Source organism: Phascolarctos cinereus, unplaced genomic scaffold (genome assembly GCF_003287225.1).
Source record: "Phascolarctos cinereus isolate Bilbo 61053 unplaced genomic scaffold, phaCin_HiC Scaffold_726;HRSCAF=1367, whole genome shotgun sequence".
NCBI classification, from domain to species: domain Eukaryota; kingdom Metazoa; phylum Chordata; class Mammalia; order Diprotodontia; family Phascolarctidae; genus Phascolarctos; species Phascolarctos cinereus.
The window spans coordinates 209269739-209292624 of NW_027556098.1; the positions used below are offsets into that span (position 1 = coordinate 209269739).

General features: G+C 39.5%; 1 protein-coding gene across 1 annotated transcript in view; it reads left to right on the forward strand.

Moving 5' to 3' along the window:
* The window catches only part of TTN (titin), a 329039-nt gene that overhangs the window by 293318 nt on the left and 12835 nt on the right, over positions 1 to 22886 (forward strand). The window contains 28 exon segments of the mRNA XM_078146156.1: positions 506 to 802; positions 907 to 1494; positions 1606 to 1908; positions 2017 to 2313; positions 4804 to 5091; positions 5207 to 5506; positions 5750 to 6052; positions 6162 to 6467; positions 6636 to 8402; positions 8991 to 9284; positions 9997 to 10284; positions 10415 to 10714; positions 10805 to 12871; positions 12981 to 13283; positions 13381 to 13686; positions 13778 to 14068; positions 14291 to 14587; positions 14718 to 15023; positions 16491 to 16796; positions 16880 to 17161; positions 17364 to 17957; positions 18085 to 18372; positions 18488 to 18787; positions 19638 to 19940; positions 20339 to 20641; positions 20729 to 21313; positions 21586 to 21891; positions 21992 to 22291. Of these exon segments, the coding sequence (XP_078002282.1) occupies positions 506 to 802; positions 907 to 1494; positions 1606 to 1908; positions 2017 to 2313; positions 4804 to 5091; positions 5207 to 5506; positions 5750 to 6052; positions 6162 to 6467; positions 6636 to 8402; positions 8991 to 9284; positions 9997 to 10284; positions 10415 to 10714; positions 10805 to 12871; positions 12981 to 13283; positions 13381 to 13686; positions 13778 to 14068; positions 14291 to 14587; positions 14718 to 15023; positions 16491 to 16796; positions 16880 to 17161; positions 17364 to 17957; positions 18085 to 18372; positions 18488 to 18787; positions 19638 to 19940; positions 20339 to 20641; positions 20729 to 21313; positions 21586 to 21891; positions 21992 to 22291 (12468 nt within the window).

Sequence of the window (22886 nt, forward strand, 5' to 3'; positions counted from 1 at the left end):
AGTCTCTAGGGTTTTTGCTTTTTTTTTTTTTAATTTGTACTGAAGACTATTTGTAAGTAAATAAACCACTTATCATTTAAGTATGAAAGTGGCCATGTTTAGTTATCCTTAGCTATCTGGGACAAAGTTAGCCATACTCAAATTAGTGGTGATAATAATAATAGTTGACACCCATGGAGTTGCTTAAAATTTTCAAAGCACTTTATGTACATGACCTCATTTGGACTTCATTACTCTATGAGGTAAGTGCTATAGGTGTTGTTATCCTCATCTATCAGATGAGGAAATTGAGGCTCACAGAGATGTGGTGAATTCCCATATTTATGTAGTCAGTAAAAATTAAGTCAAGATTAAAGCTCAGGTCTTCTCTTCTTCATGTCTAGTATATGATTAATAAATGTTTATCTATTCAAGTAATACCTTTGGTAACTTTCATGACATACATTTAAGGAGAAAATTATGCTTTGGCTTTGATCTTTCCTTTTTATTTTTTTTCCTTTCTTAGAAAAACCAAGCCCACCTGAAAAACTTGGAGTGGCAAGTGTTTCTAAAGACAGTGTTTCCCTGATATGGCTTAAGCCAGAGCATGATGGTGGAAGCAGAATTGTACACTATATTGTTGAAGCTTTAGAAAAAGGACAGAAGAATTGGATTAAATGTGCAATTGTAAAAACCACTCATCACACTGTTTCCAGTCTGAGAGAAAACTCAGAATACTTCTTCAGAGTGTTTGCTGAAAATCAAGCTGGTAGAAGTGATCCAAGAGAGCTTCTACTTCCTGTTCTTGTAAAAGACCAACTAGGTAAGCCCAGTCATGTTAAACTAAACTTTGAAACCTTCTGCATTGATTTAAATTCATTTTCTCAACTAATTTTTCATTTGGTCTCCTCAAATTTTATGTTTCAGAACCACCTGAGGTTGATATGACTAACTTCCCAAGTCATACTGTCTATGTCAGGGCAGGTTCCAACCTTAAGGTTGACATTCCAATTTCTGGAAAACCACTTCCCAAAGTGACATTATCCAAAGATGGTGTCCCACTAAAAGCAACCATGAGATTTAATACTGAAATTACTGCTGAAAACCTCACCATTAATCTCAAAGAAAGTGTTGCTGCTGATGCTGGAAGGTATGAGATCACTGCTTCCAATGCCAGTGGAACAACAAAAGCATTTATTAACATAATTGTGCTGGACAGACCTGGCCCTCCATCAGGCCCTGTTGTTATCAGTGATGTAACCGAAGATAGTGTGGTTCTCAAGTGGGAGCCACCAAAGTATGACGGTGGAAGTCAAGTGACCAACTATATTGTCCTTAAGAGAGAAACAAATACCGCAGTATGGACTGAAGTTTCTACAACTGTGGCAAGAACCATGATGAAAATCATGAAACTGACAACAGGAGAAGAGTATCAGTTCCGCATCAAAGCTGAAAACCGCTTTGGCATCAGTGATCACACAGATTCAGCTTATGTGACTGTCAAACTCCCATACAGTAAGTTATTATTACAACTTTACATGTTTCCTATATCCCTACAATTTATTTTATCCAAAATGTTTGAAAAGTTTTGTTATTAATCCTTGGGATATTTCTCCATCCACTTAGCAACACCTGGACCACCTTCTACACCGTGGGTCACAAATGTCACCCAAGAGAGCATCACTGTTGGTTGGCATGAGCCAGTGTCCAATGGAGGCAGTGCAGTAATTGGATACCATCTAGAAATGAAGGACAGAAACAGTATTTTATGGCAGAAGGTTAATAAGATGGTCATTCGCACAACTCACTTCAAAGTCAGTACAATCAGTGCTGGACTTATTTATGAATTCAGGGTATATGCAGAAAACGCTGCTGGCATTGGCAAAGCAAGTCATCCTTCTGACCCAGTTCTTGCCATTGATGCCTGTGGTAAGTATTTGTAAGATAGAGTCTGCCTGGTAGAATTACCCATTGGAAATATTCCTGTACTGCATATCTGGTGTACAAGTGAAACTAATCTTGTATTGATTTCCACAGAACCTCCAAGAAATGTCCGTGTCACAGATATTTCAAAAACTTCTGTCAACCTTTTGTGGCAGAAACCAGCTTTTGATGGTGGAAGCAAGATAACAGGCTACATTGTTGAGAAACGTGATCTTCCAGATGGCCGGTGGACCAAAGCCAGCTTCACCAATGTCATTGAGACTCACTTCGTTGTATCTGGCTTAACTCAGAATGCTCAGTATGAATTCCGTGTTTTTGCTAAGAATGCTGTCGGCTCCATTAGCAATCCCTCTGAAATTGTAGGTCCCATTACATGCGTTGACACTTATGGTAAGAATTTTCATCATTTAGAAGAATTTTTTTTCTGAACATATATAATATATATAATATGTCTAAAAAGCAGTTTGATTTTCACTGAAACTATTTTACATACAAGTTCATAAAGCATACTTTACTACTTCGTTTTAATTTTCAAATAGAATGACTTGATATTTTCACTATCAAAATTTAAACATCTTGACTAAATTCCTAGAACCAAGTCCTACAATCATGCCTGAATAGATGAGGAATATTGCTTTCTGAGGTAAATTAAAATGACTTCTTTTATTAGTCATACAATCTCAGATTTAGAGTTTGTGACCTCAGAGCCTGTCAAATTCAACCTCTTAATTTTAAAGATGAGGAAACTGGAACTCAAAACTATTAAGTCAGTTTCCCAGGGTATCTGAGGCAGGATTTGAACCCAGGTTCAAATTTAAAGAATTACATCCTTTAAAATGGGATAAAATAGGGGCAGCTAGGTTTCACAGTGGATAGGGCTCCAGCCTTGGAGTCAGGAGGACCTGAGTTCAAATCCAGACTCAGACACTTGACACTTATTAGCCGTGTGACCCTGGGCAAGTCACTTAATCCCAATTGCCTCACCGAAAAGCAAATATAATATAAAATAAAATAAAATGGCCCTGTCAGCTGACTGTTTTTGCACACTCACTGGTTGCAAAATTGAATGCTGACAAGGTTCAAGTGCTCTGTCATATTTATTCCAAAATATGAGAAGGAAATTTATTGCTATAAATTTGGGCAAACATATCATCTGCTTATTATATGGAATCAGACCTTTAGAGCCAGAAGCCATTTTAGAGTTCATCTAGCCTAATTCATTCATTTTAAAGATGACAGATATACCTAAGGAATCCACTGATGTGAAGTGATCAGCCCAAGGTCATACAGTGAGGTAGAGCAGACCAGGAAGAGAACCCAGGCTTTTTAACTTCTAATCCTTCTCCACCCTTAAAGTACTGCCTAATTCTTTATATTCTAATGATCTAGGGGTTGTTCTCTGCCTTTGGGCTAAAAACTCCTTGAGGACCAGGGCTGTTTGATTTTGCAACCCCTGTGAGGTTATTAAACACTAATTAGGTGCTTAACAAACACTTGCTGATTGATCCGATTGTAGACGTGTTGATCAGGAATGATTAACTTATTTCAGAATATGATGAAGGCCCATCACAATCCTATTGCAATGAAGTTGCCAGACCCCGTCAACTTGGCATAGTGCCTATAAATGCTTAGTTCTGTGGTTAATAAACCTAATTCATCTGAGGCAAGCAGCTCTTCTTTGTCCAAAATTTAGACACAGGTAACCTGGGGATATATTACTAAGATCCTTCTGCCTCTTTGTTTTTGCTTTTGGTTTTTTTTCAAGGAAGAAGGAACCATATAAATAGGAGGTAGTTTGCCAGTAAAAGAAGAAAATAGAAGCAGAAAAGAAAGGAAAAGGGTCCAAGTCAAAGGGCAGAAATTGTTCAGTGACAGGATCAAATGTTGTACTATGTCCTCTTTCATTGTGAGCTCAGTTCCTGTTGTAGGACCTCACTATTCTTACCTCTACTTCACCAGATTGTAAAGTCATAAAATCATGGGTTTATAATTGGAAAGAATTCTAGAGGTGCTCTAGCCCAACTCCATTCATTTTACAAATGAGGAAACTGGGTCCCAGAGAAATTAAGTACTCAAGGTCACATAGATAGCAAGGAATAGGGGTGGGATTTAAATCAAGGCCCCGATTTAAAACCAGTTTTCTTTCCTCTATACTTCACTCCCTCTAAAAGAACTCAGTGTCTATGCAGTAGGTATAGTGTCATTGCAGGTACAAAGAATAGTCATATGAAGTCTAGGTTTCTGTATTATATAACAGAATAGTACTTCATCAATTTTAATTTTTCAAATTTTATTTATTTTTAAGGAATAAAACAACCATTTCTTTAAAAATAAAATAAATAAAATAGTATTAAAAAAAAAGATGATTGCACATGAAACTACAAATCTGTTATGTACAACTTGCTATTCCTTTTGAATATATAATTTCTTTTTTCTTCCTTCCCCCCCCAACCTGCCCCCAAAGATAGCTACCATTAGACACAAATATGTATATGTATGTAAAATCACAAACCCAGGAACTATATAAACAAAACTATAAAAACTTTTTATACAAATAAAATCAGATTTAAATAAATGGCAAAATGTTAATTGTTCATGGATAGTCAGGGCCAATATAATGTAAATGCCATAATATAAATGACAATTTCACCTAAACTAATTCATACGTTCAATGTTGTCCCAATTTTAATTTTCTAGAAACTATTAGAAATAAAAGAAAAATAAGGCCTTACAATACCCACTGGTTTAGTTACTAAAATGTTATGTAATGAAGACTAAAAAGTTTGCCTTCAAATTTGTTGAAGTAACATATGTGTGTGTATATATACCCAAGCTCACATGTATATATATATATATTTTTTCTTATCTATTTACTTTCAGGTGGACCTGCAATTGACTTGCCTTTAGAATATACAGAAGTTGTCAAATATAGAGCTGGAACATCTGTGAAGCTCAGAGCTGGAATCTCTGGCAAACCTGAGCCTACTATTGAATGGTACAAAGATGACAAAGAGTTACAAACAAATGCACTATTATCTATTGAAAACACAACAGACCTTGCATCTATCCTCATCAGAGATGCCAGTCGAATCAATAGTGGACACTATGAATTAAAGCTAAGGAATGCCATGGGTTCTGCATCAGCCAGCATCAGAGTGCAGATACTAGGTAGGAGCTAGATACCAGTTTCTGTCATTCTTTACCTTCCCACATATGAGCAATTATAAACTAGGTTACATATCTTTCAAAACCTTACATATGTACATCTCTTTTTGATTAATAGACAAACCAGGGCCTCCAGGTGGACCAATTGAATTTAAGACTGTCACTGCTGAAAAGATCACCCTCCTTTGGCGGCCTCCAGAAGATAATGGTGGTGCCAAAATAACTCATTACGTTGTAGAGAAACGTGAAACAAGCCGGGTGGTATGGTCTGTAGTGTCTGAAAATCTGGAAGAGTGCATTATTACCACTACCAAACTCATCAAAGGAAATGAATATATCTTTCGGGTCCGAGGTGTGAACAAGTATGGAATTGGTGATCCTCTGGAGTCTGAGCCAGTTGTAGCTAAGAATGCATTTGGTAAGACAGTGAAAAAAGATAACTGAAATAAAATGCATGGCTTATAAATGAGTAGCACATATTTTACTTTATTAGTTTCCCTTCCCTTTCCAAATATCATGACTCATTCTTGAATAGAGTATAACATAGTTTAAAAAAAAAACTCAACCCACATGATTGGGTAGGACTAAAAAATTGTTGAGTGATGGAGTTGTTTTAGCTATATCACTTCTAAAAAGTACATTTTTCTCTTTCTTTAAATAGTTACACCTGGGCCACCCAGTGTACCAGAAGTGACTAAGATTACCAAGAATTCAATGACCGTTGTCTGGAATCGACCAGTTGTGGATGGTGGTAGTGAAGTAAGTGGCTACTTCCTTGAAAAACGTGATAAGAAGAGTCTAGGCTGGTTCAAAGTACTTAAAGAAACTATCCGGGACACCAGACAGAAAGTGACAGGACTTACTGAAAATACCGAATATCACTTCCGAGTTTGTGCTGTAAATGCAGCTGGTCAAGGTCCATTCTCTGAACCATCTGATTTCTACAAAGCTGCAGATCCTGTTGGTAAGGAAATACACATAAACTATCTCCACGTAAATAAATCTCTTCTTTGTTATAAGTGGTTCTTAACATGTGATAAGATCTTGAAACTCATTATGATGGTTCATTACAGATCCACCAGGTCCACCAGCCAAGCTGAGAGTAGTAGATTCAACAAAATCCTCAATTACTCTTAGCTGGAGTAAACCTGTTTATGATGGAGGCAGTGCTGTTACCGGGTATATTGTGGAGATGAGAGAAGGTGACAGTGAAGAATGGACTATTGTCAGTACTAAGGGAGAAGTAAGAACAACAGAGTATGTTGTACCTCTTCTGAAACCTGGAGTCAATTACTATTTCCGTGTATCTGCCCTAAACTGTGCTGGACAAGGAGAACCTATTGAAATGACAGAGCCTGTACAACCCAAAGACATACTTGGTAGGTACTTTACATATTGTTCATATCCTCTTAATGCACGCACGCACACACACACATACACACATACACGCACACCACTTATTTCTTATTTTATCATAAGTAGGTTTTTCTTAATTCCTCTAAAAATTCTGAATATTGAATATCCTTTTTTCCATTATTATTCTACAGAGGAACCAGAGATTGACTTAGATGTGGCTCTTAGAACTTCTATCATTGCAAAAGCTGGTGAAGATGTACAAATCTTGATTCCATTTAAAGGGAGACCTCCACCCACTGTCACTTGGAGAAAAGAAGAAAAGAATCTTGGCAGTGATGCCAGGTACAACATTCAGAACACTGACTCCTCTTCATTACTCATCATCCCTCAAGTTACAAGAAATGATACAGGAAAATATGTCCTAACAATAGAAAATGGAATTGGGGAGCCAAAGTCTTCAACTGTGAGTGTTAAAGTACTTGACACACCAGCTGCCTGCCAGAAATTACAAGTGAAACATGTTTCCCGGGGCACTGTCACCCTGTTTTGGGACCCTCCTCTCATCGATGGTGGCTCTCCCATAATAAATTATGTCATTGAAAAGAGAGATGCCACCAAAAGAACTTGGTCCGTTGTTTCACACAAATGCTCCCATACATCCTTTAAGGTAACAGACTTGTCAGAGAAGACTCCCTATTTCTTCAGAGTCCTTGCAGAAAATGAAAATGGACTAGGGGAGCCCTGTGAAACTACAGAGCCAGTGAAAGCTGCTGAAGTGCCAGCTCCCATACGGGATCTTTCAATGAAGGATTCAACAAAGACATCAGTTACCTTGCAGTGGTCCAAACCTGATTTTGATGGTGGAAGTGTCATCACAGAATATGTTGTTGAGAGGAAAGGCAAAGGTGAACAAACATGGTCACGTGCCGGCATAAGTAAGACATGTGAAATTGTAGTGGACAACCTTAAAGAACTATCAGTCCTAGAATTCAGAGTTTCTGCAAAGAATGAGAAAGGACTGAGTGATAGTGTTGTAATTGGACCAATTACTGTGAAAGAACTTGTCATTCCACCTGAAGTTGACCTCTCAGAAATCCCTGGAGCGCAAATCAGAGTAAGAATTGGTCATAATGTACACCTTGAATTGCCCTACAAAGGAAAACCAAAACCATCTATCAGTTGGCTGAAGGACAGTATGCCACTAAAGGAAAGCGAACAGGTCCGTTTCAGTAAAACAGAAAACAAAATAACTTTGAACATCAAAAATGTGCAAAAAGTGCATGGTGGGAAATATACCATCATTCTAGATAATGCAGTATGCAGAAACTCATTTCCCATTACGATCATCACACTTGGCCCCCCATCAAAGCCCAAAGGACCCATTCGATTTGACGAGATTAAAGCTGACAGTGTTATCATGTCATGGGATGTTCCTGAAGATGATGGAGGAGGAGAAATCACTTGTTACAGCATTGAGAAACGAGAAGCTTCACAAACTAACTGGAAAATGGTGTGTTCTAGTGTTGCTAGGACAACTTTTAAAGTTCCTAACTTAGTTAAAGATGCTGAATACCAGTTCAGAGTTAGAGCAGAAAATCGTTACGGAGTAAGCCTGCCACTCGTCTCAACAATTATTGTGGCAAAACATCAGTTCAGGGTACCTGGCCCACCAGGAAAGCCTGTTGTATACAACATAACCTCTGATGGCATGTCAATCACTTGGGATGCACCACCATACGATGGTGGGTCAGAAGTTACTGGATTCTATGTTGAGAAGAAAGAAAGAAATAGCATCCTGTGGCAGAGAGTTAACACAACTTCAATCTCTGGAAGAGAATACAGAGTTACTGGACTTCTTGAGGGCCTAGATTACCAGTTCCGTGTGTATGCTGAAAATTCTGCTGGTCTAAGCCCACCTAGTGACCCAAGCAAATTTACCCTAGCAGTATCTCCAGTAGGTAAGTGACTGAATATTATGCATTTTTTTTCATTTGGTAGCTGTTTGTTAGTAATAGAAATAGCTTGATTATTTAAACAACTTGCAACCCAAATATCTTGCCTCTCCATCTATAACCTCATGTCCATTGTTTTTAAGGCCATATGGCTATTCCTTAGCCATACAAAGAAGCGGGGATGATACAAAAAAAAAAAACAGATTAATATTATTAAAATCAATCAAATATTAAAATCAATTAATTATTAAAATCACGTAGAGGTGACAGCTAGGTGGCAGAGTGGATATAGTGCTAGAACTGGAATTTGGGGAGATCTGTGTTTGAATTTGGCCTTAGACACTTAGGTGTTATATAAGCCTAAGCAAGTCATCTAACCTCCTTTAGCCTTAGTTTCTTCATCTGCAAAATGGGGATAATAACAGTAACTACCTGATAGAATTATATTGACAGACAACAAATGCAAAGTTCTTCACAAACTTTAAAGTCCCATACAAATGACTGCTATCATATTAACTAAATCTATTAATATGGCTAATAAGTAATTATTTATAAGAATAATTCCATATTTAATTTTCATGAAAATCTTTTTAGACCCACCTGGCACACCTGACAGCATTGACGTCACCCGGGAAACTATCACACTTAAGTGGAATCCACCATTGCGTGATGGAGGCAGTAAGATCGTCGCCTACAGTATCGAGAAACGCCAAGGAAACGATCATTGGCTTAGATGCAACTTTACTGATGTCAGTGAATGTCAGTACACAGTCACAGGACTTAGTCCAGGAGACCGACATGAGTTCAGAATAATTGCAAGAAATGCTGTTGGGACAATCAGCCCCCCTTCACAATCTTCAGGCTACATTATGACAAGAGATGAGAATGGTAAGCACTTTAGTTACTGATTTTAGTTATGTTATGTCGTGTTAGTTTATCTATCAAATAGGGATGCTATTGCTATCTCCTCCCCATCTTCAAATGCTGCTATGAGGCAAATTGTATTTTTTATCCTCATAGGTAGATGCAAATTTTAAAAAACATAACCCTGTTAATTTCACTGTAGCTTCCTATAGATAGTATGTAGGTAAAAATGGACGAGCTTTTAGTATTATGATTTCAGCCATCCTTTATATTAACAACTTTACAAGAAATAAGACTTCATGGAGCTAACAGTTTTCTTTCCCCATTATTATTTGACTGAAGTTATGGAAGCATACTACTACCACAGTCACTGGTATATTTGACCCTAGCTTATGTTTATTTCCAGAAACATATTTAAACGTATATAGGTACTACAAAAAAGATTATTTTAATTCAAAATGTAAATTATCTTCAAAACCTTAGCCAGCAGCCTCTAAAAATTTAATTTTTATTTATACACAGCAAATGACAAAATAGTAATGAAGAAAGATTGATAAAATGCAAATGATCGTTTTTACTTTACTAGTTAGCCCCATTTTCAAAACACTTCTGTAGTACTATTGTGCCCTTAGGTTGGTTTTTTTTTCGGTTTTATAATCTAGTACTATTCCAGTGAATGATATTTTGGTGAAATAAACCAAAAGAAGGAGCTAATTTTTACTTTTCTCTTTTATAGTTCCTCCAACAATAGAATTTGGTCCTGAGTACTTCAGCGGCCTTGTTATCAAGGCTGGAGAGAGCCTAAGAATCAAGGCTTTAATACAGGGTCGGCCAGTGCCTCGGGTAACTTGGTTTAAAGATGGAGAAGAGATTGAAAAGAAAATGCATGTGGAAATAACTGATGTCCTCGGGTCCAGCAGTCTCTTTGTCAGGGATGCCAATCGCGAACATCGTGGTGTATACACTGTTGAAGCCAAAAACATATCAGGCTCCACAAAAGAAAACCTTACTGTGAAAGTACAAGGTACTTATAAAAGCACATTCTTAATTTTGTAACTCACGTTGTGCAATTTGTATTTTGGAATGCCTATTTCTATTCCAAGTGTAAAAAGCAAAAGGTAACTCTAACTCTAATAACTTTTCTCCCTTTATAGATACACCAGGAAAAGTAGTTGGGCCAATAAGATTCACTAATATAACTGGAGAGAAGATGACACTCTGGTGGGATGCTCCCCTGAATGACGGATGTTCTCCTGTAACTCACTACATGATTGAAAAACGAGAAACCAGCAGGCTTGCATGGGCACTCATCGAGGATAAGTGTGAAGCCCAAAGTTACACTGCAGTTAAATTAATAAATGGCAATGAATATCAATTCCGTGTTTCTGCTGTCAATAAAATTGGTGTTGGCAGGCCACTTGATTCTGACCCGGTGGTGGCCCAAATACAATACAGTAAGTTTTCTCTTTTTTACTTAAGACCGAGACGTGAAACAGCAATCTATTTTTCTAGCAAATGTGTCTAACTGATTTTTCATTCTGTAGCTGTTCCAGATGCACCTGGTATTCCAGAGCCTAGCAACATAACTGGCAACAGCATTACACTCACGTGGGCCAGGCCAGAATCAGATGGTGGTAATGATATACAGCACTACATTCTTGAAAGGCGAGAAAAGAAGAGCATGCGTTGGGTAAAAGTTATCAGCAAACGCCCGATTACTGAAACCAGACACAAAGTTACCGGACTGACTGAAGGCAATGAATATGAATTCCATGTCATGGCTGAAAATGCTGCAGGGGTAGGACCTTCTAGTGGCATTTCAAGATTGATTAAATGCAGAGAGCCAGTGAGCCCACCAGGGCCTCCCACAGTGGTCAAAGTGACAGACACATCAAAGACAACTGTAAGCTTAGAATGGGGCAAACCAGTTTTTGATGGTGGGATGGAAATAATCGGCTACATCATTGAAATGTGCAAAGCAGACTTAGGAGACTGGCAGAAGGTCAATGCTGAAGCATGTGTCAAAACTAGATATACTGTCACCGATTTGCAAGCAGGTGAAAATTACAAATTCCGAGTTAGTGCTGTTAATGGCGCTGGCAAAGGAGAAAGCTGTGAGGTGTCTGGTACAATTCAAGCAGTTGACAGACTAACCCCACCTGAACTTGATATTGATGCAAACTTCAAGCAAACTCATATTGTTAGAGCAGGGGCCAGTATTCGTCTGTTCATTGCCTACAGTGGCCGACCTACTCCTACCGCAGTATGGAGTAAACCAGATTCTAACCTTAGTATTCGAGCTGACATTCATACAACAGACTCCTTCAGCACCCTCACTGTGGAGAACTGCAATAGAAATGATGCTGGTAAATATACCTTCTCTTTGGAAAACAACAGCGGAAGTAAGTCTATAACATTCACTGTCAAGGTACTAGACTCTCCTGGGCCACCTGGTCCTATTACCTTCAAGGATGTAACCAGAGGGTCTGTTACATTAATGTGGGATGCACCCATCCTTGATGGTGGGGCCCGAATCCATCATTATGTGGTGGAGAAACGAGAAGCAAGTCGTCGTAGCTGGCAAGTAGTCAGTGAAAAATGCACTCGCCAGATCTTCAAGGTCACTGACCTCTTAGAAGGAGTCCCCCACTACTTCCGCGTTTCTGCAGAAAATGAGTATGGCATTGGTGAACCATATGAAACGCCAGAACCAATTGTCGCCACAGAAGAACCTGCTCCACCTAAGAGACTTGATATCGTTGATACAAGCAAATCCTCAGCAGTGTTAGCTTGGCTTAAACCTGATCATGACGGAGGAAGCCGGATCACCAGTTACCTTCTTGAAATGAGACAGAAGGGCTCTGATTTCTGGGTTGAAGCTGGTCACACAAAGCAGCTTACATTTACAGTGGAACACCTGGTAGAAAACACTGAATATGAATTCCGTGTGAAAGCCAAGAACGATGCAGGCTACAGTGAACCCCGGGAAGCCTTCTGTTCTGTCATCATCAAGGAGCCTCAGATTGAACCAACTGCTGATCTCAGTGGAATTACTAATCAGATCATAACTTGCAAAGCTGGAAGCTCTTTTACCATTGACATACCAATCAGTGGTCGCCCAGCCCCCAAAGTAACATGGAAACTTGAAGAGATGAGACTTAAGGAGACTGACAGAATGAGTATCAAGACAACAAAAGACAGAACCACACTTAGTGTTAAAGAGAGCATGAGAGGTGACTCTGGACGTTACTATTTGACTCTTGAGAATACCGCAGGGGTAAAAACCTTTACAGTTACCGTCATTGTCATTGGAAGGCCAGGTCCAGTTACTGGCCCAATTGAAGTCTCCTCTGTCTCTGCTGAGTCATGCATCCTGTCATGGACTGAACCTAAGGATGATGGTGGCACTGAAATCACTAATTACATAGTTGAAAAACGTGAGTCTGGGACAACAGCTTGGCAGCTTGTAAATTCCAGTGTCAAACGTACCCAGATTAAAGTAACCCACCTCACAAAATACAAGGAATACTCTTTCCGTGTCAGTTCAGAAAACAGATTTGGTGTCAGCAAACCTCTGGAATCAGCACCAATAGTTGCTGAACATCCATTTGGTAAGGGAAACCAATGCAATTTTTCAAAATGTGAATGTTAACCACAGGTTTTTTTTTCTCTGAACTGAGTTCCAAACCTAACTATTTTTTCTGTATTGTTTTTATATAGTCCCTCCAAGTGCACCTACCAGGCCTGAGGTCTACTTTGTGTCTGCAAATGCCATGTCTATCCGTTGGGAAGAACCATACCATGATGGTGGCAGCAAAATCATTGGATACTGGGTTGAAAAGAAAGAACGTAACACCATTCTTTGGGTGAAGGAAAACAAAGTACCTTGCTTAGAATGCAACTTCAAAGTAACTGGCTTGGTGGAAGGTCTGGAATATCAGTTCAGAACTTATGCACTAAATGCAGCAGGTGTTAGCAAAGCTAGTGAAGCTTCAAGACCCATGGTAGCTCAAAACCCAGTTGGTAAGTGTCACATTGGAAGGGTCTTTGGGATTTTTTTAAATTTTTTTTTTTAGGAGTCACAGAGCAACATTTAACCTTATTTTCATACCTCTTCCAGATCCACCAGGAAGACCAGAGGTAACAGATGTCACTAGGTCTACAGTGTCACTCATCTGGTCTGCACCAGTTTACGATGGAGGAAGCAAGGTTATAGGCTACATTGTTGAACGGAAGCCAGTTAGTGAAGTAGGAGATGGTCGCTGGCTAAAGTGCAACTACACCATTGTATCTGAGAATTTCTTCACTGTGACAGCTCTAAGTGAAGGCGACACCTACGAATTCCGCGTATTAGCCAAGAATGCAGCTGGCGTCATTAGTAAAGGGTCAGAATCCACGGGTCCTGTCACTTGCAGAGATGAATATTGTAAGAAAAAGTCAAGTGCCTTCTTTAAGTTATCACAACTTGAGTTACAAGTTGTCAAATACTTACTTGGATCTGTTTTATTTTTTGACAGCACCACCCAAAGCTGAACTGGATGCTAGATTGCAGGGAGATATTGTAACTATCAGAGCTGGATCTGATCTTGTTCTCGATGCAGCAGTTGGTGGCAAACCTGAGCCCAAAATTATCTGGACCAAAGGAGACAAAGAATTAGATCTCTGTGAAAAGGTCTCTTTGCAGTATACCAGAAAACGAGCCACTGCTATCATCAAATTCTGTGATCGAAGTGATAGTGGAAAATATGCATTAACTGTGAAGAATGCCAGCGGAACCAAAACTGTGTCTGTCATGGTCAAAGTACTTGGTAAGTGTTTCCCAGTTCAATATACATACTCTTTTATTATACTGAAATTTCCATTGTGGAATATTCTTTCCAGTAGAATATAAGTTCCTTAAGGGCAGGAATTATCTCAGTTTTGTCTTTGTATCCCCACTGAGGAGCACAATGCCTGGCATAGAGTAGGCTCTTAATACATGCTTGTTGATTAATTCATTGTATGTCGCTGGGCCTTTTTTTTTCTTCCAGATTCTCCTGGTCCATGTGGAAACCTCACGGTCAGCAGAGTAACGGAAGAGAAATGCACTCTAGCTTGGACCCTCCCTCAAGAAGATGGAGGTGCAGAAATAACTCACTACATTGTGGAAAGACGTGAAACAAGCAGACTCAACTGGGTTATCGTTGAGGGAGAATGTCCAACTTTATCACATGTGGTCACCAGACTCATCAAGAACAACGAATACATATTCCGTGTGAGGGCAGTCAACAAATATGGCCCAGGTGTACCTGCTGAAACAGAACCCATTGTTGCTAGAAAGTCATTCAGTGAGTATTAATTTTTTTTTTTTGGTCATCATTCAGGACTTTCTGGGGGAAGGTGGCAGGCAGCAGTCATGGAAATACCACTGTATTTCATGCAAAACTAATTGCTTCTTTTTCATAAAATCATGAACAGCTATTCCATCACCACCTGGTATGCCTGAAGAAATGGGTGCTGGCAAAGAACATGTCATCATTCAGTGGCAAAAGCCAGAATCTGACGGTGGCAATGAGATCAACAACTACCTCGTTGATAAGCGTGAAAAGAAGAGTCTGCGCTGGACACGGGTCAATAAAGATTATACTGTTTACGACACCAGACTTAAAGTGACTGGCTTAATGGAAGGCTGTGAATACCAGTTCCGGGTCACAGCAGTAAATGCTGCTGGCAACAGTGAACCTAGTGAAGCTTCCAACTTCATCTTATGCAAGGAACCTTCATGTAAGTTCCAAGAAGTACCTATTAGTTCCTGTTAATCAAGGCATTCACTGTTTCAGAGAACCTATAGAAAGTAATGTTACCCAAAAAGGTGTGAATTCATTTAGGACTGCTTTAAACATTGCCCATGTTAAATAACTATAAATTTCAATTAGCCTGCTACTTAATGAGTCAAAAGATTGATAATATTTCTAAGAACAGTTGCAGTTTTCCTCTCTGTGAGAAATCCAGGATACCCTTGCCATGTATTTAGCATAGTATAGCCAAGTAGGGAATGAAAACTATGTTCTGGAAAGCATCCTGCAAATGAATAATCTTGTTATTGTAATGGCAATTCTTTTTTTTTATTTAACTGTGAAGAGGAAAAAAGAAAAGGTCCCCTTAAGGGGCTTTAAGCAAGCTGAAGGATACCATTAATAAAATTATATGCAAAATCTTTTTCACACTAGTAAGGCAAAAGCAACAACCCAGCTATCAATGACTGAAATGGAAACAAAATCCTTATTCTTAGTGTGAGGCCACATTCTTCTTACCGTCTTTGGAGGCAGGAAGGTTAAGTAGCAGTTGAACCCTGAGATAAAACTGCTGTTTTGTTTTTCCAAATGGGGAGGAAGTGATAGAGAAAGAAATAATTTGCTAATTGTTTGACAACTTGCTAAAAAAAAATGAGTTTGCTAACTGAAAAAAAAAAAAGCCTTAAAGATCTAAGCATTAGAGCTGAGCAATTTGATTTTCTGTAAGGAAAAGGAAAAAATAGATAAATGTCATGGAAAGTTAATTCTGAAATTCATTGAGCCAAAGACAATAAATAGGTGCTTTCCTCAGTTGAGGCAAGCAACTAAAGAAAAACCTAATTGAAGGATGTGGGGGATTTGTGGGTGCCCTAACACCCAGAAGCTACTAGAGTAAGTTACTGAAATAGGCAGTAGGGAATGATGGACAAAGCTAAGGCAGTAAGGTATTTCCAATGCAGTATTTTTAAGTTAAATAAATGGCCTAAAAACTGTGCCCTTTTAAGCATTTCCTTCCCCCTTTTCTGCTACGTTGCCACCCTAATTATAGAAGCAGTAAAGGATAATGTAAGACTGAGGACCATTTTCTTCTTTTTGCTCTTTTGAACTGTGATGGCCAAAGAATCCGTCTCCAAAAAGCCTCACTACTTCCTGGTGATGAGCCTTTTTGTCCTTAGACTGGTGTTTGGGAAGCAGAAAATGTCACCATGACCAAACAATCCAGAGCTTGTACTCCACTGTCACATGTAGCTTTTGAGAACCTTGCATCACCTTCATGCCCTGATGAGGCATGACCCTTTAAAAACTCACATAACCATCCAATACCAAACTAAAAATGACCAAAGGATATAGCTATAAAAATATAGAGCGCTATAAGTACTGAAGCACACAGATATCTGACATCATGAATTACAAATCCCAAGGGTTCATATAACACCTCTGCTCTTTTCTTCCAAAGATACTCCTGGACCACCTTCTGCTCCGAGAGTTGTAGACACAACCAAATTCAGCATTAGCCTGGCATGGACGAAACCAATGTATGACGGTGGTGCTGACATCATAGGCTATGTCCTTGAAATGAAAGAAAAAGAAACTGATCAGTGGTACAGAGTGCATACAAATGCCACTCTAAGAAATCCTGAATTCACCGTCCCAGATCTTAAAACTGGCCAGAAATATTGCTTCAGAGTTGCTGCTGTAAATGCAAATGGCATGAGTGAATACAGTGAATCAACTGCTGAAATTGAACCTGTAGAAAGACTAGGTATTTATAATATAACTCTTCAATAGAATTATTTGTTCTCCAAGTGGTTTGCAAATTAATTCATTTTGGTATTTGTCTTCCAGAAATTCCAGATCTTGAGCTTGCTGCTGATCTGAAGAAAACTGTTACTGTGAGAGCTGGGGCTTCTTTGTGGCTCATGGTATCTGTATCAGGAAGGCCATCTCCTGTTATTACATGGAGCAAAAAGGGCATTGATCTTGCAAGCCGAGCAATTATTGACACCACTGAAAGCTACACTTTGCTTATTGTTGACAAAGTTAACCGGTACGATGCTGGAAAATATACCATTGAAGCAGAAAATCAATCTGGCAAAAAATCAGCAACAGTCCTTGTTAAAGTGTATGGTAAGCATTTTTCCTAAACTTAACTGATCTCTGAATATTTTTAATGTTGTCTTGAAGGATGCCTCTGGCCCACTTACCCTCTTTATATAAAAAACAAAAAAGAAAGATAAAATAATGAAGGACCATACATCATACTAGATCAAAAAAATCAATCAACCAAACATGCAAATAGAAAGTAATATGCCTTTGTTAATGTTTTCAGATACACCTGGCCCATGTCCTTCTGTGAAAGTTAAGGAAGTGTCAAGAGATTCTGTGACCATTACTTGGGAGATCCCCACTATTGATGGTGGTGCTCCAGTAACCAACTATATTATTGAGAAACGCCAGGCTGCCATGAGAGCATTCAAAACAGTAACTACCAAATGCAGCAAGACACTTTACAGAATTTCTGGACTTGTAGAAGGAACCATGTACTACTTCAGAGTACTTCCAGAGAATATTTATGGCATTGGCGAGCCCTGTGAAACATCTGATGCTGTCCTGGTCTCAGAAGTCCCCTTGGTGCCTCAAAAGCTGGAAGTGGTGGATGTCACCAAGTCCAGTGTTTCTCTTGCCTGGGAGAAACCCCTCTATGATGGTGGTAGCAGGCTTACTGGATATGTTCTTGAGGCCTGTAAAGCTGGTACCGAAAGATGGATGAAAGTTGTAACCTTGAAACCCACTGTCTTAGAGCACACTGTTATCTCACTCAATGAAGGTGAACAGTACTTATTTAGAGTGAGGGCACAGAATGAGAAAGGTGTGTCAGAACCGAGAGAGATTGTCACCGCAGTAACTGTTCAAGACCTACGAGGTACGTGCTAGAAAATCTAACAAGATTTAAAAGAAGAAATTGTTCAAAAGATAGTTTTTTTAAATATTCTCAGCATGAATGCTTTTGGACGTTTGCTAAATTTTCCTAAACTTTTCTTTCTCCATAGTATTGCCTACAATTGATCTTTCTACAATGCCTCAAAAGACTATTCATGTCCCAGCTGGCAGACCTGTAGAGCTGGTTATACCAATTGCTGGTCGTCCACCTCCAGCTGTATCCTGGTTCTTGGCTGGCTCCAAAGTGAAAGAATCAGAGCGCGTCACTGTTGAAACCCATAGTAAAGTAGCCAAGTTAACAATCCGTGAGACCACTATAAAGGACACTGGAGAATACACACTTGAACTGAAGAATGTGACTGGAACTACTTCAGAAACCATTAAAGTTATCATTCTTGGTAAGTTCGCATGATAAAAATAAAAGTATTTTTACTTTCTCTACTGCTAAAGCTGTCAGGATTCAGTAACCCAACTTTACTTTGAAGTGAGATGGAATTTGTTTTACTTTTTCAGACAAACCTGGACCACCAACTGGGCCAATCAAAATTGATGAAATTGATGCTACTTCGGTCACCATTTCCTGGGAGCCACCTGAATTGGATGGTGGTGCTCCACTGAGTGGTTATGTGGTAGAACAGCGGGATGCCCATCGACCAGGCTGGCTGCCAGTTTCTGAATCCGTGACTAGAACAACTTTTAAGTTTACCAGACTCACTGAAGGAAATGAATATGTGTTCCGTGTAGCTGCTACAAACCGATTTGGAATTGGCTCTTACCTACAGTCTGAGGTCATAGAATGCTGTAGCAGCATCAGTAAGTCCTTCCTCCCCACCCTCTCCACCTTCCATTCCCCACCCAAAGCTATAGAAGAAAAAATGAGGAATCTATTATCCCTAGAAAATTAATAAAGACAGGTTGTATAATTAAGTCCAAGCATTTATAAAGATTTGAGGGATTTGGCCTGTGTCTAGTAAGGTTTTATGTTACTGCTCATATCAGAAATAAATTTTAGAGCTTATAGGGATCTCACAAATCATCTAGTCCAATTTCTAATTTAAAAGAAAACAAAAGGCCACTAAGGATCAGTGGGTGACTTGCCTAAGGTCACACAGCCAGATAGTAGCTGAAATGGGACTAGAATACATATCTCATGGATCATGGGATTATGTTCATCTCAAAGGATGAGAGAAAAGAAGCATCCAGTCAGCAGACATTTGTTAAGCACTTACTATGGGCCAGATATTATGCTAAGTGCTATGCAAAGACAAAAACCACAATTTCTACCTTCAAGGGATCTGTAATGTAAGGAATTCTAATGGAGTAAACAACATTCAAGCAACTGTGGTCATACAAGCAATATATAGTGTAAGTTGGAAGTAGTCTCAGAAGGAAGGACCAGCAAGCAGGGGTCAGGGGAGACGGGAGGAAGCAGACAAAGCCTCTTGAAGAAGGTGAGATATGAGGTTAGCCTTGATGGAAGCCAGGAGCTTCAGGAAAAGTATATATAGCAAATCTCTTGGAAACACCATCACAAGACAGTCTTTTGTACCACTTGTGGTGCTAACTTGGAAGCTAGCGCCTATGGACTCATGAATGTTGTTGTGATTATTTTTCAATGCATATGTATTGTCAACTTTTTGTTTACCTGTGTTTCTTACAACAGGGATTCCAGGACCTCCAGAAACATTACAGATTTTTGATGTCTCTCGTGATGGCATGACACTAACTTGGTACCCACCTGAGGATGATGGTGGTTCCCAGGTGACCGGTTATATTGTAGAACGTAAAGAAGTCAGAGCAGATCGATGGGTCCGTGTCAATAAAGTAGCAGTGACTATGACACGTTATCGTTCCACTGGCCTCATTGAAGGACTAGAATATGAACACCGTATTACTGCTGTTAATGCCAGAGGCACTGGGAAACCAAGTCGTCCTTCCAAACCTGTTGTTGCCATGGATCCAATTGGTAAGTAATCTTGGGGTCAAAGTATCATAGATCTAGAGCTGGAAGGAACCTCAGAAACCATTTGGTCTAATACCCTCACCTGGAAGATGACAGAAATGAAATATAGAGAGATTAAGTGACTTGCCCAAGGTTCCATAAGTAGTAAAGTATGAGATGTGGTATTTGAACCTGTGTGCCCAGACTCTAGAGTCAGTGCTTTTTCTACTGCATCAAAAGGGAAAACCAACAGATTTGTTTTAACAGATAAAATAAGCTTTCTCAATATGAATAATCATTACTATTTCATGTTTCAACAGCTCTTGGGATGTGTTTGTTAGGTAGTAGCTAGGTTTTTGTTTTCGTTTTGAAATTTCAGGACCCTTCTGTGCTCTATTTTGACATCTTTTTTTTTTCTTCAGCTCCTCCAGGAAAACCCCAGAACCCAAGAGTTACTGACACCACAAGAACATCAGTCTCCCTTGCCTGGAGTGTTCCTGAAGATGAAGGAGGATCTAAAGTCACTGGCTACTTGATTGAAATGCAGAAGGTCGATCAGCACGAATGGACCAAATGTAATACCACCCCAACAAAGATCCGGGAATATACACTAACACATCTACCTCAGGGTGCAGAATACAGATTCCGTGTCTTGGCCTGTAATGCTGGTGGACCTGGAGAGCCTGCTGAAGTACCAGGAACAGTGAAAGTCACTGAAATGCTCGGTAAGAAGTGTGATCAGACACTTCCTTGTATGACGACCTCATAACTTTTTCATGAATGTGATAATGCTAATTTTTTTTTCCTTTCAGAATATCCTGATTACGAACTTGATGAAAGATACCAGGAAGGTGTCTTTGTAAGACAAGGTGGAGTCATCAGGCTCACCATACCAATAAAAGGAAAACCATTCCCAATATGCAAGTGGACTAAGGAGGGCCAAGACATTAGTAAGAGGGCTATGATTGCAACCTCCGACACACACACTGAACTTGTGATTAAAGAAGCAGACAGGGATGATTCTGGAAACTACGACTTGGTTCTAGAAAACAAGTGTGGCAAGAAGGCAGTTTACATCAAGGTCAGGGTGATTGGAAGTCCAAATACTCCGGAAGGTCCACTTGAATATGATGACATACAAGCTCGTTCTGTAAGAGTAAGCTGGAGACCTCCAGCTGATGATGGCGGTGCTGATGTCCTCGGGTACATTGTTGAGAGGCGAGAAGTACCTAAAGCTGCCTGGTATACCATTGATTCCAGAGTTAGAGGCACATCTCTTGTGGTAAAAGGCCTAAAAGAAAATGTAGAGTATCACTTCCGTGTGTCAGCAGAAAACCAGTTTGGTATCAGCAAGCCCCTGAAATCTGAAGAACCAGTCACACCAAAAACACCACTGAGTAAGTCCACATTTGTTTTTCTATCTTTAAAAAATAAGCTATTATTTTATCTTATTATATTATTATCATATCATATTATTATTATATTCTCTTATCAAATAAGATATTTGTAAAGCACTTAGCTCAGTGCCTAGCATATAGTGGGCACTATATAAATACTTATTTCCTTCCTTCCCATGTCCCTCTCTCTCTGCCCTTCCTCCTCCCCCACTTCAGGAATTGTAGCCATGTTCATACCATTTTTAACAAAATGTTTGTTTTGATGCTTGTAGACCCTCCAGAACCTCCCAGCAATCCTCCAGAAGTGCTGGATGTAACTAAGAGTTCCATTAGCTTGTCCTGGTCACGACCCAAAGATGATGGTGGCTCTCGGGTCACCGGGTACTATATTGAACGGAAAGAAACCTCTACTGACAAGTGGGTTCGGCATAACAAGACTCAGATCACTACCACGATGTACACAGTCACAGGCCTGGTTCCTGATGCCGAATATCAATTCCGTATCATTGCACAGAATGATGTTGGCTTAAGTGAAACCAGTCCTGCTTCTGAACCAGTTATTTGCAAAGATCCTTTCGGTAAGAAAATGGTCACATTTCTGAAAAAAAAAATTGCCTCATCTTTTTCTTTTGGCAAATAAATTTGACTTCTTTTTCAAACATTTTTAAATATTTTCAGATAAACCAAGCCAACCTGGAGAGATTGAGATCCTATCTCTATCCAAAGACAGTGTTACTCTTCAGTGGGAGAAACCTGAATGTGATGGTGGTAAAGAAATCCTTGGATACTGGGTAGAATACCGGCAATCTGGAGACAGTGCATGGAAGAAGAGCAACAAGGACCGCATTAAGGACAGGCAGTTCACAATTGGTGGCTTATTGGAAGCCACTGAATATGAATTCCGGGTTTTTGCTGAAAATGAGACTGGAATCAGCAGACCTCGACGAACTGCCATGTCTGTGAAGACTAAACTGACATGTATGTATCCCTAAACTGTAGACGCTTAGAACTGAAAAGATTTAGCATAGTATCTCAGGTACAATAAGCACTTAATGAAGGTTTGTTGTTGTTAATGTAGAAGTCATCTACCTGAAGCCCTAACCAATGTATGCATCTTCTGCGTTACATAATGTTTTACTAGCTAAATCAAATGCCAAGGGCAATTGTTTCCCTATATACAGGTGAATGGTAATTCTGGCATGAGGTTTTGTGGGACATTAGCAGCTCTGTAGATCATCCAACTAATATTTATTAAATATGTGAGAAAAATACTCATTGCTATGCATGTGTGTATGTGTGTGCATAAGCACGCAAACACACACACACACACACACACACACACACACACACACACACACATACACACACACACACACACACACACACACACCAGCAGAGAACCTTTACATAGGGCCATTCCAAACACACAGTCCCAATAGGGGCTGCTAGGGGCAGTGTTATTGATCACGTGGCTGCGGTGTTAATACAAAGGCCACTATCCCACTCTTTAGCAAAGGTTCTGATGTATCAGTTTTAAAGAAAGAGGTCAGATATTCCCCCAGCCTCCTGATGA